The sequence below is a fragment of the Lissotriton vulgaris genome, chromosome 7 (assembly GCF_964263255.1).
Source record: "Lissotriton vulgaris chromosome 7, aLisVul1.2, whole genome shotgun sequence".
NCBI lineage: Eukaryota > Metazoa > Chordata > Amphibia > Caudata > Salamandridae > Lissotriton > Lissotriton vulgaris.
The window spans coordinates 1,396,789,456-1,396,806,658 of record NC_141695.1 but is presented as its reverse complement, the minus strand read 5'-3'; the positions used below and the strand labels follow the sequence as shown (position 1 = coordinate 1,396,806,658).

At 49.3% G+C, this 17,203-nt stretch overlaps 1 protein-coding gene across 2 annotated transcripts in view; it reads left to right on the top strand.

Moving 5' to 3' along the window:
• The window catches only part of LOC147705710 (sulfotransferase 1B1-like), a 400,304-nt gene that overhangs the window by 198,420 nt on the left and 184,681 nt on the right, over positions 1 to 17,203 (top strand). For both annotated transcript variants that reach the window (XM_086932137.1, XM_086932139.1), the window contains one exon: positions 9,713 to 9,810. In XM_086932137.1, coding sequence (XP_086788263.1) covers positions 9,713 to 9,810 — 98 coding nt within the window. The remainder of the gene's footprint in view (positions 1 to 9,712; positions 9,811 to 17,203) is intronic.

The following is a 17,203-nucleotide window of genomic DNA, read 5'->3' as shown; positions in this document are numbered from 1 at the left end:
CCCTCCTTCCATAAATCACCAACGCAGGAAATACCCATTAGATCCCAACGGTCGAATCCCCGAGTGCGACTGAACTTGCCCAGCTGGTCATCATGCCAAAGCTGTGTAGCTAGCGTGATCTTCCCCTCCAAACCCAGGCTCCTATGTGGCTGCTTTCCACACCTGGACCACGTTCCCTGTGGGCCCGGTCAGTTCCAACTTTGTCGGGCATGAATATAGTGCCCCTGTGAAACCACCCCCGAGAAGAACCATCTATCCATTTGGAATCCGGGGTCACTCTGGGTCCTATATGTGTATTGGTTTATAGCAGCGAGCTGGGTCGCCCAGTAATACTTTTTAATGTCCGGGAGGCCAATTACCCCATCGAACCACCCTAGAGTTAACTTTTGGGTGGCGATCCTCAGTGGGTTACTGTCCCATATCAGGTCTCTAAGAACCCTATTGATTTCCTTAAAGTAAACCGATTCGACCTGGTGAGGCGCATTTTTCAGTACATACAGGAATCTTGGGAGGGACATCATTTTAAAGAGGGCTTCCCGCCCCAGCAGGGACAAAAGGAGCAATCTCCAGTGTCGGACGTCCCTCTGGAGGCTGAACGGTTTTGTAACGGAGGCTGAAAGTTTTGTTCATTGAAGCGAGACAGGTCTGTAGAGACCCGAATTCCCAAGTATTTGAAGTCTTCCTTCGCTTCCTTTATCGTAAATCCGCTTAGAACACTAGACAATTGATTTTATACACTGCAAATCTGCCAAACATGGAAGATGTGCAACATCCTGTTCAGAGAGGCTGCAGGCGATGCCAAATATAGTAAGATATCATCAGCGTATAGTGGAATGCGGTCCTCCCAACCATCAGCCCACCTGAGAGCTCTGACAGAAGGGTCCTTTCGTATCCACATCGCCAGTGGCTCAAGTGTCAGGGCAAGAAGCAGTGGGGATAGGGAGCAACCTTGTCTGATGCCTCTACTGAATGCGAAGGTGCCAGATTTTCTATTGTTGACTACTATTTGGGCCAACAGTTCTTGGTACAGAACCGGACCCACCCAGTAGATTCCTGACCAAGTCCCAATTTCCTAAGCACTACAAACGTGTAAGGCCATTCGATTGTGTCAAACACCATGGCCGCATCAAGAGAGACCACCACTCCGTCCTTGCTTATCATCCTGGCTCGGCTTAGCAACCTGTGTAGCATTTGCAGATTGAGGGAGGTGTTCCTAGCGGACATGAAGCCCGGTTGGTCCAAGTGCATTAATGTTGTGATTACCCATAGTAGGCGGGTGGCCAAGACCTTTGCAATATCTTCGCTTCTCCGTTAAGCAGTGATATTGGTCTATACGAGGAGCACTTGTTTTTGGTTTACCCTCCTTGTGGATAACCACGATCGTTGCCAACCTCTGGTCTGGAAGAAGCAGTCCCCCGCCTTACTTTCCTGAAACATTTTAGTTAGGAAGGGTGCGGGCTTACTCGAAGTTAGAATATAAAGTTCGATGGGCAAGCTGTTTGGGCCCGCTGCCTTACCCCACATCAAATGTTGGATGGTCTTTAACCCCTCTGCACTATTTAAGTCCTGATCTAGCTCAGATCTTTCTTCCTCAGTGAGTACCGGCAACGAGATGTCTCTTAGAATGGCGGCTGCCTCCTCCATGTGCGGCATCTGGGATGCGTAGATCGTTTGATAGTAATGGCCAAAGGCATCCGTGATCTCCTGCGTCTCAGTGAGCTTACCACCCGATTCGACCTTTATTTCAAACATTACTCGATTTGCTTGGTCCCTGCAGTCTAGCCAGGCCAGCTATTTATCTGCCTTGTCCCTGACATCATGAATTCTGCTGAGTGTTGCTCTATACTGTACCCTCGCCGCATTCGTGGCCAAGTCTGTGTATTCTCTGGTCTTCACTTATAGTGCCTGCTTTACCTCTACCAAGTCCTCATCCTAGAGTTGCCCCTCCATCTGCAGTATTCCTTCTATTAAGTGAACCATTCCTACCTGTTCCTCTTTTTTTACCACCACTATTTGAGCCAAGGCCACCCCTCTGATTAGCACACATTATAGGCTTCCCACATTGCACGGCCGAGTCTACTGAGCCCTCGTTCTATTGAAAATATAGTTCACAGTCATGCGTGATTTGGTCTCTTCTTTGGGGGAGCTTTAAATACCATGGATTGATAGGAGCTATCCTGCCAGTCATGGGCTCTCCCACCTCTAGCTGGCACCAAATGGACAAATGATCTGAGATACTCCTGGTTAGGTGACTCATTTCCTTAATACTATTAATTTGGGACTCTGGCGTCAATATGTATTCTATTCTGGGAATGCTACGATGGGCCCCTGAGTAAAAGGTGCACTGTTGCTCCTCTGGATGCAGCCTCCTACACACATCCACTAAGCCCATTGCTCCAAGGAAGTTATGGGTCTGCAACCGGGCAGGAGGAAATACTCTCTGGGGCCAGCGATCTAAGGATTCAGAGACAATGGAATTAAAGTCACCCCCTATCACTAATCTACCCTCCGGCAAATGAAGAAGGAAACTCCCAAGATCTTTAAATGCTTGGACTTGGAGACCCGGGGGCAATAGGCTGAGACCAAGTTTAACTTGCAACCCTCCCATGTCCCTGAAGTTGCTACAAATCTGCCTAGGTTGTCTGTCGAAGTGTGGTCGAAAGTTATTTGAAAAGTTTTCCGCATCATTATTCCCACCCCCCTAGACCCAGACCCGAAAGCGGAATGTGCCACCAGTTTGAAACCCCATCTCGTCATTGCTTGGCAAGCATTCCCTAGTAAATGCGTTTCCCTTAATAAAATAACGTCAGGGGAATGTTGTTTTATAAATTGAAGCACTATTCCCCTCTTGATCTTGTCCCCCAGTCCATTTACATTCCAAGACAACAATCTGAGCCTTTGCTTAACTGTTGAATCCATACTCGCCTAGGGTACAATATTTCAGCCGCCAGGGGACCCTCCAGCAAGGCACATCGTACTGCGCTGCTCCCGCTAACCATCCCACCCAGTTGTGCGTCAGTACCACTCCATTTAACGTGTTTGTTAAGTCATCACTAGTATCTTCTGCCTTGTCCATCCCGTCCAAAATGTTGATTAACTGGACTGAACGTCCCTTCCCACCCCGCCTGGCACTAACGTGTTTTGTTTTCAAGCTTTTGTCGTGGGTACATGTCATGACAAAAAAGTGTAAGTGCACAGGGTCCCACCCCCGAAACTTTTTCAACTGTGCCGCCCTCCCTGCCTCCCTGATTGTTGGTATCGGAACCTCCTGACGCCCCGAACTTGCAGAGTGGCTATCGCCCACCCCTTTAACTGAAGGTGGGTGTGCCCAACCTGACACCCGTAAGAAACATTAAAGTCAATTACTGAGTCAGTGCCTGGATGCTTCCATCAATTGCTACATGAACTAACAACTCACAGTCTCGCATCGGCAATGTAGTTTTCAGTCCATGTCTTGCCCCTGCCGATGGTCTAAACAGAGTTGCAGCCATTGCCTGGTCCCAGAAGGGAGCGACTATGGGACCTTCATATTTACAAAAATTAATACAGACCAGATCTTGTGTGTCTCATTCCGCTGCCTCACGCTCTCCCTGCAGGGAACTCTCGTCCTGCATCCCTGGTAGTTTCTCCTGACCAGTTTGTTGTTTCTGGTGACCCTTCCGCCTGGCCTGTTGCCATCCGTCCAGTCCAGCCAGTTCCAACCTACTTCAGGAGTGGCGAAGAACCAGACCTTTCCTTCTAACTGCACTCTTAATTTGGCTGGGAAGATGAATGTGTATTTAATGTTCTTGTGCCGCAACTTTTTCTTCACATCCAGGAAGCTGCGCTTCTGCCATTGTACCTTAAGTGTAAAGTCTGGGAAGAAAGTCACTCTGCTGTTTTGGAATTTGATCGGTGGTGCTGTTGAGACGTCTACAGGATGATATCCCTGTCCCTATAGTTAAAGATTCTTTCCACTATAGGTCTGGGGGGGGGGCGGGTTTCGGCTTGCCCCAGGCACTTTATGCACTCTCTAGACCCTGAAAAATTTTGACAGCCTAGTTGGTTTCAGGTAGGTTGTGACCAGATCTTCAACAAGCAAGTCCGTCGCTTGAGCATCTGCTTGTTCCAGGACCCCCAGTATGCGAACGTTGCTGCGCCGTGAACAACCCTCGTATTTGTCCAACTGTGCCTCCCACTCAGGGTCTGCAGATCATCCACCCTCCGCTGGAGGGCGGTCATGTCAGTGACGAGGGAGCTCGTAGTTGACTCAACATCTTTGAATCTGGTGTTCATTTAGCGCATATCCGCTCTAATTAGGGAGACTCCTGATGACACGGACTCAATCCTGGATTCCAATGACGTTCTCACTGTCGTTATAGCTGTTACGATATTCTGCAGAGTTAGCTCCTTTGTCCCTCCCCCAGCCTGTGTTTTCTTGAATGGGTCTTCTCCTCCCTTTTGGTTGGTTCCAAGGCCCTTGTCCCATGCGTATTTGTCCAGTTTGGCCTGTGTGGAGGCCTTAGAGTTGCGGCCACTGACCATGATCATGTGAAGTGGGCCTGAGGTCGAGTGAAGGAGCCCAGCCAGGCAGCTCCTGTATGTCGTTGGGGGCAGTTGTGCTAGAATACATCCACGTGCCCAGGCAACTGTGATATGTTTTGATTACTGGGTTTGTGCACTGCACGCCGTGGGCAAGTCAATCAGTGCCCCGCCCTTGGTTGATTTAGCCTGGTGACTTCTAGTGTTTTGCAGGCCTCAAGTCACTGCCCAGCCCTGATTGCACAAGCTAAGGGCTCTTGCAGGGTCGCTAGAGGTCCCCTTGGTCACAGGCATCAATGATGATCACTGGGCTGGTTCGCCCACTGTATGAACACCTTTCCTCGCCAGTCCCCGGCCAGGGAGAGCAGGGCCACCCTCCACCACAAACATCCAGAGCCGCCCAGCCAATGTTACTTGGCTGCGACGGCCACCGAGAAGCCAGGCAGCGAGGGGCTCCCTTGCCCGAGATTGGTCACGCTGCTTCGTGGTGATCGGACGCCCCCTTAGTTTGTCCGGGCCTCCGCCTGACTCGCCTCTTCATGGGCGGTGCGCTGCTTGTCCTTCGGCGAGCAGCTAGGCCCGTCTGTGCTGTTAGCCCCCAGGAATCCGCTGGGTACCTCCAGCTACTTCCGTGCCATGTCGCCCCGTCGCCTTTAGGCAGAATCGCGAGGGGCTCCTCTGTCGCTGCTATCTCCCAACTGACAGGCCGGGGTGAGAAGGCAGTCCCTAGCTCTCGGGTCTCTCGCCGTCCCCAGTGTCGCAGGACCCTCAGCTTCATCGCCATCACTGAGCCGACCTTGGGCGGGGCCGGTCACTCACCTGGCACTCCGCTTGTCGAAGTCGCTTCTGATCTGGGGCCTCGGTGGAGCCGGTCATAGTCACATCAGGGCCACAGAACCCCCCCGCCCCCGAGATGCCCAAACCCGCAAATAACACACAGACACAAGTGTTAAGTTTGGAAAAAATTGCTGCAGGTTTATTACATACAACATATGTAATGATGGTGGGTTAACTTACGGGCGATCCAAGGGCAGGCTGCATTCTCGCCACCTGCCCGCCTGTTGAGCCAAACAGCACAGTGGCGAACCACCCAACTGCTGCACAATTATTATAATTATACTACACACGCCCCTTGCAGGGCGTGACTAGGCACACCCCCGGCTGCACAGGCCCACAACCGCCCGAAGGACTACTGGGGCGCCGACACGAATTCCTGCACCTCCCATGAGGTTACAGGTTAGGCTCTGAGGTTAGATTCTGGCACCTCTATGTGCCCGCTGAAGTACAGTTTTTTGCACCTCTCTTCTTCCGGATCGCCCAGTAACTCCGCCACAGCTCGTGCGGTGGTACCCGCTGCCGCACGGGCCCCCCACCACTGCTACTCTTCTTTACCTGCAACTTTGCTCAGAAATGCTTCCTTCAGATGGAGGAGGAACAGGGCTAAGCCTACAGGCGTGAGATGACACCATCTGCCACAAATAACCCCTGACCTCCAACCTTAGCTCCGCAGAGCTTCTCGTCAGTCCAAGGAACAAGTCCAAAAGACAGGTGCGGGGACCCTTCCACCACACAGAGACCAAATCTCCTGACATGAACATTACATGCCTGAAGGACTGACAGTCCCCACTGCCACTAATCTGCAGATCCCCCCGGGGCCTATCACCAAATCAGAGTAACCATCCCCAGTTCGTGAGGCCATAGTACCAGTCAAAGACCAGGGGAGAGGAGGGGCCCCTACTGCTGAATGCCCTACGTAACATAACTAGGCCGTCCAGCACCTGCCACTGGGACACAACTCCTCACCTCACACAAAGCGCCAGAAGACTACACCCAGGTGAAGTTACAGCACTGCTGCAACCCCGTCCTCTGCACAATCAACAAGAAAGTGTGCGTGCGTTGAACGCTTGTGCTGCTATCCACAAAGCACAGGGGAATCGGGGTGGACCAATACTTAATAGACTATAAAACTTGGGCGAGGTCCAAAAATGCTAAATACGGGATATAACAAGATTACAAAAAAGTGTAAGTGCACAGGGTCCCACCCCCGAAACTTTTTCAACTGTGCCGCCCTCCCTGCCTCCCTGATTGTTGGTATCGGAACCTCCTGACACCCCGAACTTGCAGAGTGGCTATCGCCCACCCCTTTAACTGAAGGTGGGTGTGCCCAACCTGACACCCATAAGAAACATTAAAGTCAATTACTGAGTCAGTGCCTGGATGCTTCCATCAATTGCTACATGAACTAACAACTCACAGTCTCGCATCGGCAATGTAGTTTTCAGTCCATGTCTTGCCCCTGCCGATGGTCTAAACAGAGTTGCAGCCATTGCCTGGTCCCAGAAGGGAGCGACTATGGGACCTTCATATTTACAAAAATGAATACAGTCCAGATCTTGTGTGTCTCATTCCGCTGCCTCACGCTCTCCCTGCAGGGAACTCTCGTCCTGCATCCCTGGTAGTTTCTCCTGACCAGTTTGTTGATTCTGGTGACCCTTCCGCCTGGCCTGTTGCCATCCGTCCAGTCCAGCCAGTTCCAACCTACTTCAGCAGTGGCGAAGAACCAGACCTTTCCTTCTAACTGCACTCTTAATTTGGCTGGGAAGATGAATGCGTATTTAATGTTCTTGTGCCGCAACTTTTTCTTCACATCCAGGAAGCTGCGCTTCTGCCATTGTACCTTAAGTGTAAAGTCTGGGAAGAAAGTCACTCTGCTGTTTTGGAATTCGATCGGTGGTGCTGTTGAGCCGTCTACAGAATGATATCCCTGTCCCTATAGTTAAAGATTCTTTCCACTATAGGTCTTGGGGGGGGGGGCGTGTTTCGGCTTGCCCCAGGCACTTTATGCACTCTCTAGACCCTGAAAAATGTTGACAGCCTAGTTGGTTTCAGGTAGGTTGTGACCAGATCTTCAACAAACAAGTCCGTCGCTTGAGCATCTGCTTGTTCCAGGACCCCCAGTATGCGAACGTTGCTGCGCCGTGAGCAACCCTCGTATTTGTCCAACTGTGCCTCCCACTCAGGGTCTGCAGATCATCCACCCTCCGCTGGAGGGCGGTCATGTCAGTGACGAGGGAGCTCGTAGTTGACTCAACATCTTTGAATCTGGTGTTCATTTAGCGCATATCCGCTCTAATTAGGGAGACTCCTGATGACACAGACTCAATCCTGGATTCCAATGACGTTCTCACTGTCGTTATAGCTGTTAGGATATTCTGCAGAGTTAGCTCCTTTGTCCCTCCCCCAGCCTGTGTTTTCTTGAATGGGTCTTCTCCTCCCTTTTGGTTGGTTCCAGGGCCCTTGTCCCATGCGTATTTGTCCAGTTTGGTCTGTGTGGAGGCCTTAGAGTTGCGGCCACTGACCATGATCATGTGAAGTGGGCCTGAGGTCGAGTGAAGGAGCCCAGCCAGGCAGCTCCTGTATGTCGTTGGGGGCAGTTGTGCTAGAATACATCCACGTGCCCAGGCAACTGTGATATGTTTTGATTACTGGGTTTGTGCACTGCACGCCGTGGGCAAGTCAATCAGTGCCCCGCCCTTGGTTGATTTAGCCTGGTGACTTCTAGTGTTTTGCAGGCCTCAAGTCACTGCCCAGCCCTGATTGCACAAGCTAAGGGCTCTTGCAGGGTCGCTAGAGGTCCCCTTGGTCACAGGCATCAATGATGATCACTGGGCTGGTCCGCCCACTGTATGAACACCTCTCCTCGCCAGTCGCCGGCCAGGGAGAGCAGGGCCACCCTCCACCACAAACATCCAGAGCCGCCCAGCCAATGTTACTTGGCTGCGACGGCCACTGAGAAGCCAGGCAGCGAGGGGCTCCCTTGCCCGAGATTGGTCACGCTGCTTCGTGGTGATCGGACGCCCTTGTTGTGCCCTGGCCTTTTAGTGGCCACCAGAGGCCTGGGTGATTGGTGGCCTTGCGCAAGGGTTGGCAGTGCCGCAGCAGGAAGGAGGCACCGACACTGTAGTGCTGTCGGAAGTGTTGTGCTCGAGCGCGCGCACCCCTTTTATTGAACGCCGCAGGCCACGCCTGGCCTGCGGATGTGTGGGTGCGTGTGCGTGGTAAGCTAGACCGCTAACAGCCACTACAGCCCTCAGTTTGTCCGGGCCTCCGCCTGACGCCCCTCTTCATGGGCGGTGCGCTGCTTGTCCTTCGGCGAGCAGCTAGGCCCGTCTGCGCTGTTAGCCCCCAGGAATCCGCTGGGTACCTGCAGCTACTTCCGTGTCATGTCGCCCCTTCGCCTCTAGGGAGAATCGCGAGGGGCTCCTCTGTCGCTGCTATCTCCCAACTGACAGGCCGGGGTGAGAAGGCAGTCCCTAGCTCTCGGGTCTCTCGCCGACCCCAGTGTCGCAGGACCCTCAGCTTCATCGCCATCACTGAGCCGACCTTGGGCGGGCCGGTCACTCACCTGGCACTCCGCTTGTCGAAGTCTTTTCTGATCTGGGGCCTCGGTGGAGCCGGTCATTACCCAGCGCCTCTCCTGTGCTCGGCAGTTGTTCTTTCTTCGCCATGGGCACGCGGGCCAGGCAGCCTCGGGTAGTCGAGTGTACTACACACGCCGAGGCAGGTCCTCCAGGCCGCTCCCTTCACTGGGATGATCTCTGTCGCCCGCAGTCAATTTAGCAGATCAATGGCTCAAAAGGATCAAGCAGGTTTTATGGGCCCAGCCCTGTCATTTCTGTCTCAGTAATTGCGGATATGTGAGAGGATAGTCCCTGGAGCGTGTGCATTCGGCGGTGCCTCCTCAAAGTGCAGCCATGTTACTTGTCGGTTGGCCACGCCCCTGTTTTTCTCTTGTAATCATTTTTTTAAAATGGATTTTAGTGGCATCACGTAGTACGATTTATTGTCTAATTGTTATGGTTTTATTTAACTAAACAATAAACTTTATTCATTCATTCATTCACTCTGACGGTCCTGTAGGGAGTTGTGAATGGGTACATGGTGTGACCGGACTTTAAGGACTAGAGTAGAGCACTAGCTGTCGGTGGAAGAGTTGGACACTTGTGCCTGAACATCTGTCAGGATGATTGTAGTAACAGTGGCTCTATGGGTCATGTGGGAAGTGGTACAGGAGAGTTCATTTCCGGTTACGGTGGGTGGTGGTATAATATCACTTGAGATAAAATAATCGGGACACTAAATTTGGTTCAGTGTGTTTGTTTCATTTACACATGATATTTCTCTTCTATAGGGACTGAGATACTGGAGGAAACCCCATCTCCTCGAGTGATAAAGACGCATCTTCCTGTGTCGCTCCTTCCCAAGTCCTTCTGGGAGAAAAAGAGTAAGGTAAAAAGCAGACATAGTCACAGGAAGCGACCTGTCGGGTGTAGTGGGGGAGCGGAGGAAGAGCCAGAAGAACACCCTGACTGGGTCTGAGGGAGAGATTCAAAGGGAGTAGCACACCAGATAAAGGGCAATATTAAGATGAGCAGCTGGTGTGCCTGGGGTGCTGCGCTATTGAAGTCTTAAGCATGGTGGCCGTTCGGTGTGAGAGGCACAGTGGCAGCCAAAGTTGACTGTGAGGATTCTCATTAACCTATTGTTACTCCACCCTGGAGTATACATTGTTTTTTTTCACCTTAAGTGAGGTTACAGCCAATATTTTTCACCTCAGCTCACGTTTTCTTTTGCAATGATGAATTCTGTCTTTAACCTGGTTGAGTCACATCAGGACTAAGCCAAGGAGCCTGTATTTGCCCAATTCCAGTTTGAGAGGGCCACAGATAATGTTACTCCTCAGTCAAGGTCTTAGGATCATGTCACTTGAACTGAGGGTAGAAACCCTTATTTCGGTACCGTTTAATTACAGGCATGAGGAATAAACTATCTACTTGTCCATGGTGCAGGTTACTTCATAAATCTACTTGTCCTGTAAAATAATCCACTTGTCCCTTTGGTGCCACGTAGTGTGGCAACAAAATATGGCAGCAATCTCATTGCATAAGAGCTCTGATATTAATTTCTCTGATTATGCCAGAGCTTATACTAGAGAAGTGTCTAGATACGAATTATCTTATTTTTCCAGCTTTTCACACATCTACAGACTGGGGCTAAAGGTAGTGGTAAGCAATAGTTCCAAGGCTGGAATGCCCTTTTGGGTTCGTGCGAACCTACTAACTTGCATGTTTTAGGGGTTTTCACCAGTTCTTCTTTAATCTTTTCCCATACTGAAAAAGGTTGAAAATGTTCTCCTCGCAAGGCCAGAAGTAAAACTTCTTCCAGGGTTGGGTAGAAAGTTGTGGGAGGGAAAGCGAACTTGAAAACGCTTAACAGATTTTCACGTGAACAAATCAACACATGCATTTTTGCTTGTGCTAAAATGAAGTACAAAAGTATTTTCTAGGAGTATAATTTCCTAGCCTACTTCTGTAAATTCTTGTGAATTCACCAATGCAATGTATACCATGGGTGCACTTTTGTTTTTATTAAAATTCTATCTAACTATATGCCTGCCTACTTCAGGGTGAATGACAGCATTCTGCTCTTTTACAAGAAGCATATCAGCACACAAGTTTGTTTTGTTCAGTGCCAGAAACTACTGTGGGAATGCGTGCTTTTTGAGACCGAAACATTGATTTGCTTTTTAACAATGTTGTTGTAATCGTGCAACAACAGCATCCACAACAATAACATTTTACAAAAGGCATGTCAAAACAAGAGACACATTTGACAAAACCAAAAAGTTGAGCAACAATGTCAGACCTATTGCTTTGCCAAGCCCTGTTTATTTTCCTGTTTGCCATAACTTGTTGAAACTGGTTCCACTGATTTTTCCATCATGAATATTTTGGGGAAATACTAGCATGCATCAACACATTTTACTAAATGATGCTTCAAAACATTTCGCTAAAATTTCACAGTAGTATAGCAAAACCTTTTTTGTCCTAGTTGCATTTTATTATGAACATTTTGTTTTGAAAGGAAAGAATCATCAATCTAGCTTTTTAAGCTTCTGCAAATATTTGCATCTAATTAGAGAGCACTCAGGGAGCATTATATGGAGCCTCATTTTGTTAAAATTTGCAAACGTGTGTACACATTTTTTTGTGGAACTATACACTAGCAGCCAAAGGGTTTGTACTGCAGGGGGCTAGGCCATCTTGACCCAGGGACAAAATATACATGACAACCTCAAGGGGGGGAGGGAGCACACTGCTTCTCATCCCACTGGTCTCCTTTACCCCAATGTGTCCTGGATGACAGGCTATAGGAACTCTACAGCCCTGAATTATTATTCTAGTTCCTATGGTTGTGGGGTCTAATTTCCAATGGTAACCGGGTCTCTGGGCCTCCGAGCTAGCACCCATTCTTCTTTCATAGACCCGCCTTTTGCTCTCACCTTTTTATATAACAGCTTGAAAATGACCACATAGTCTCCTTTCCAAAGGTGCTCCCTTGGTGGTTACCATCAGGTGCACCCCAGTGGTTTAAAAATGCCACACTAGGGCAACTTTGTAACCTGTGATTCCTTGCTCTCTTTATTCTTCTCCCTGTCTTCTCTATGGGAACTTCCCTCCCGTACTGCATCCTTCTTTTTTCTTCCCTTTGCCCATCTGCTCCTTTGAAGGCCTCCGCCTTACATGTTGACCCTGACTGTGCAGCCTCCTCCATTACTATACCTTGGACCTGGACATACCTGCCCTTTAGCAGCCTCACTTCCCTAATTTCTCTGTCACATCCAACACCCACAGACCTTTTCAGCATATTAAAAACACCTTTAGCAGCCTTACATGGTATTAGGATGAAGGTCGTTGTTGAAGCCTGCCATCCAGCCACCGTCTGACTCTCCTTCTCTGAAGAGGTTTTCTCCTTGTTCGTTTTCCTAGATCTAAGGCTCTGCCGAACATCAACTTCTTCCTTTTGTTTAGTTCTGGCACACCCGTGATGCAGTTCACTAGGCTCTGCCCACCATTTTGACTAATTTCCCCTATCTCAGTCTATAATCTCTCCCTCTTCCACTTCATCATTACGGTAATCTAATAATATATTCTTCTCACACTCTTGCCAAACTACCTAGCTCGCCATCACACTTGTTCCAGGCACTTTGCCATCCCTAACACCCCACATCCCCAAACTCATCCAAACATACCAAATCCAACGCCTTGGCCGTCTTCTGGAAGGAGGCCTCATTAAGCCTTCCTCCCTGTTCCGAAGTGTGGTTTCAAGCCATCTCAGAGAAGTCCACATAGACCTGGCTTCTGACTTCTGAGCGGTGTAAGCGAGCTGCATGGAAGTCTTCCTGCTGGGTAGGGTGTCCACACTGCTCCCGTCCTAGAACTAGCAAATCACCCAACTTGTCCTTGTCCAGGGCCTGCTCGCTATGCACCACTCACTCCCGCATCAGTTTGCTGGGCTCCTCAATCACCCAGAGTGAGTACAGTAGTCTCTGCGTGGTACAAGCTCCAAAGACCATAGGGGGTAGAGAGAGGGAGAAAATACTCCCTTGGCTTTTGTCTTCTCCCCCAACCTGCCCTGGACCTTTCCTTCGACCAAACCTGTCAAGGCTCTCTCCTGACACCTTCACTGATCACTCAGTCTCCAAAATGCTTCTGCCCTCTTGAGACACAGTTCCTGGTGCCTACTTGTGAAAATCACTACTGTCCGCTCCCGCAGGATAAGGGCCTTCCCCGTGTTGTCTTCTACTGAAGGCATGTCTAGTATTATGTCTGAATGCAAGCACCTACCTCTTGCAACTTCCCTATGCCTCCTGATAGCAATGGGCCTGTCAAGGGCCCGCTGCTCAGCCATGGACAAATCCAACTGCAAGTCCTTGTCCCACACAACCTGAAGCTACATCCCCTCGCAAGGCCTCGGCCACACTGCACCCTTCACAACTACTCCAGCCAACCCACATACCAGCCCCACCTGAGGACACACGTACCTGCAATAGTTTTTCCTCTTTGGCTTTCCAAATGAGATCCGCCCTGCTGGCCTTTCAGCCCCGGAGCACCTCCCAGCCAGCTCAAGCTCTGCTTGCTCCTTGCCCACGATCCACACCTATTCCTCCATTCCTCTGTAGTTTTCCCTTGGGAGGATAATAAGCCAGTATGGTGCCTTCCACTCCCCCCGCAGCATGGTGTGTGGGGCATGCCCACTTTGGCAGCCACGTCTGGTTAAGAACCCCATGCTTCAACAGATCTACCTGCCCTGCCCTCTACAAAACCAGCAAGGCATCAGTACTGCCTAATTCTAGCCTGTCGCCATTTTGTTTAACCCTACACTCACTAGATCAAATTAGAAATGCACTAATCGCCTCCATCATGAACAGGTGTGCTTTCTGTCTTCGAAAAATGGAAAGGGACAATCTAGCCATCCTAACCTTTGAAGGACCTTAGCCCCTCCAACATGTCACTCAGCTAATTGTCCTCTTACATCTCCTGGATTCAACCATCCACCCAAATATCCCAGTGGAGGTAGGGCTCCTACGTCACACCTCCCCATAACCCCAATTTACCCCATCGCCTTGGTCACTCCTGGTGATATTGCCTGATCTGCATGAGCCACATAGCAGTGGGGAGCTGTGACTCTCGGACTGCCAATCTAACATTGGGTCATGTCTTTCTTCAGAAAGCTTGGGTCATGCCTTTCTTCAGAAAGCGTGCACATGAGCCACAGCTCCCCTCCAGGCACCTCCAGTATGGCAGTTGGTGGTACAGGAGAGGGTGATGTGACAGTCCAACCAACAGCTCCCTGTTGATAGTTTCTCAGAAATTGCAGATGCACCATTTGTGAGGCGTTGCCTCATGCACATAATGCTGCCATCTCTTGGGACAAACTGAAGTTGAGACCAGTAGCTGAGGTGCCAAATATTTCACCCGCTCGAGCCAGAACTAAACTTTATTACATGCCCTGCGATGCTGTACCCGGCATTGTGGATGACATGTGTGCTTAGCCGCTTTCTTTCACACTTGGGTGTGAAACGCAATATACTATATTACTCCAAAAGTTACATTTAACAAATAAATCAAACATCCACCCCCAGTCAAGAGACCTGGGTTAAACCCATCGTTTTTTGCTCACCATGCCACCCCAATTTAGACTCAGCCATATGCAAATCAGTCTTGACCCTGCTCCTCATTGGAACAGTCCAGCCCAAATTGCCTAGCCAGGTCCTTCCTAGACTAGAGACAAGCATCCTGGGACCAATTTAGGGGTATCATCCCACATCAGCCAAGCTAGCTTAAACCCAGTGGCACAGTGAGCTTGGAACCCACGTCTGGGCATACCCGGTGCACTTAAGGCGAAAAAGCAAAAGACACACAAATAATGGACAGAATGCAGAACAAAACAAACAGTCTACCCCAGTCAAGAGATCTGGGTTAAATCCATAGAGTGTTGTAGAGTGGCATAATATGGAGCAGAGTGTTGTACAATGTAGTGGCATACAGTGGAGTACAGTGTTATACAGTTCAGTGTTGTTATGTGGAGTGTCGTACAGTAGAGTGGCAGAGAGTGTCATCGTGTGGAGTGTCATAGAGTGGTGTGTCAAATTGTGGTCTGTGGTAAAGTGTATGTAGAGTGGAGGAGAGTGTCGTAGAGTGAAGTGCGCTGTTATATAGTGGAGTGGCGTGTCGTATATGGGAGTGGAGTGGCGTATCCTAGAGTGTCATTCAGTGTAGCTAAGTGGCGTAGAGTGGATGGGCATAGAGTGGAGTAGAGTGTCATAGAGTGGTACAGAGTGTAGAAGAGTCTTGTACAGTGGAGTTGCATAGAGTACAGTAGGGTGTCGTACAGTGGAGCGTCATACTGTGGATTATTGCACAGTGGCATAGAGTGAGGTAAAATGTTGTGCCGTGGAGTAAATTGGAGTGGAGTCTAGTGGAGTGGCATAACGTAGTGTGTAGTAAAGTATTATAGAGTGCATTAGAGTCTCGTGGGGTAGAATGGCTTGGAGTAGTGTCGCGTAGAATTGAGTAAAGTGTCATAAATTGGTGTGGCGTCTCGTTCATTGGAAATGGAGTTCTGTGTTGGAAAGTCTAAGAGATTGGAGTAGAGTGTTCTACAGTGGAGTGTACTGGCATTGAGTGGAGTACAGAGTTGTATAGTGGAGTGTATGGGGATAGAGCGTGGACGAGTGTCTTAGAGTGACATATAGTGTATCAGAGTTTTGTACTGTCCAGTTATATAGAGCGCAGAAGAGTGTCGTAGAATGGAGCGTAGGGTGGTGTCGAACAGTGGCATAGAGTGGGGTAGACTATTGTGCAGTGGAGTGGAGTAGAGTGGAGTGTCCCCCATTGACTAGAGTAGACTAAAGCATAATAGAAAGGAGTGTTCTGTTGTAGATTAAAGTGGTGTAGAGTGGCCTGGTATATCATACAGTGTAGTAAAGTGTCATAGAGAAGAGTGCTCTGTTGTACAATAGAGTAGAGTAGCGTGCTGTAGGGTGTTTGAAAGTATCGTAGAGAGGAGTGCCACTGAGTGGATCAGAGTGTTATGCAGTGGAATGGCGTGGAGTAGAATGTGGTAGAGTGGAGTGGCTTTGAGACTCGTAGAGTTGAGTGGCATAGAGTAGCTTAGAGGTGAGTGGTGTAGAGTAGAGTAGTAGATTAGAGTAGAATCGAGTACTGTGTCATTGAGTAGGGTACAGTAAAGTGGGGTGTAGTAGTATAGCAGGATTTGCGTAGAGTGGAATATAGGTACATACAGTGGCATAAAGTAAACTACAGTGGCGCACAATCAGATAGACTGCTGGAGTACACTGTTGTACCGGGGATGGCAATACAGTGAAGTCTTGTGTGGTAGAGTGGAGGGGCATAGAGTGTTGTTGAGTTGAGTAGAGTGGAGTGGTGTAGAGTTGAATGGAGTCCAGTGGAGTGGCATAGAGTGGAGTAAAGTTTTGTAGAATGGAGTGCTGAACAGTAAAGTGTGGTTGAGTGTTGCAATATAGAGTGTGGTAGAGTTGAGTGGCAAAGAGTGAAGTAGCGGAGTACAGTGCAGTGGAGTTGTGTGTCGTAGAGTGGAGTAAAGTTGGGTGGAGTGGCATAGAGGGAGTTTCCTAGAGTGTCTCAGTGGAGTAGAGTGTCATAGAATGGCATACAGTTGAGTAGACTGTCATTCAGTGGCGTGGAGTAGATTGTTGTACAGTGGGGTGTAGGGGCAAAGAGTGTAGTTGAGTGTCATACAGTGGCATATAGTGTATCAGAGTGTTGTAGAAAGGATTTGTATAGAGTAGAGAGTTGTCGAGTGGAGCAATGTAGAATGGAATGTTGTACAGTGACAAAGAGTGGGGTAAAGTGTAGTCGAGTGTTGACACATAGTGTAGAGTGAGTAAAGTGGCGTGGAGTGGCGTGTTGTACAGTGCAGTGACGGGGAGTAGAGGAGTGTCAGAGTGGTGTGTCGTCAGGTGGAGAGATATGGTGTGTCATAGAGAGTGGTAAACTGTTGTAGAGTGGAGTACAGTCTTGAGGAGTGAGGTAGAGTACAGTGTAGTAGCGTGTGGTATACTGAAGTGTCATAGGGTACCGCTGTGTGGAATGGCGTAGAGTGGAGTAAATTGTGGTAGAGTGGCATAGAGGGAATTGCATAGAGTGTGGCTGAGTGTCATAGTGTGGACAGCATAGGATGGAGTAGAGCTTGGGAGAGTGGAAAGTTGAAGGTGGTGCATGCAGTATAAACTTAAGTTACAACTATAACTTCAGAATTTCTAATGTGTGGATAATTTCATGTGGTTTTGTATAGA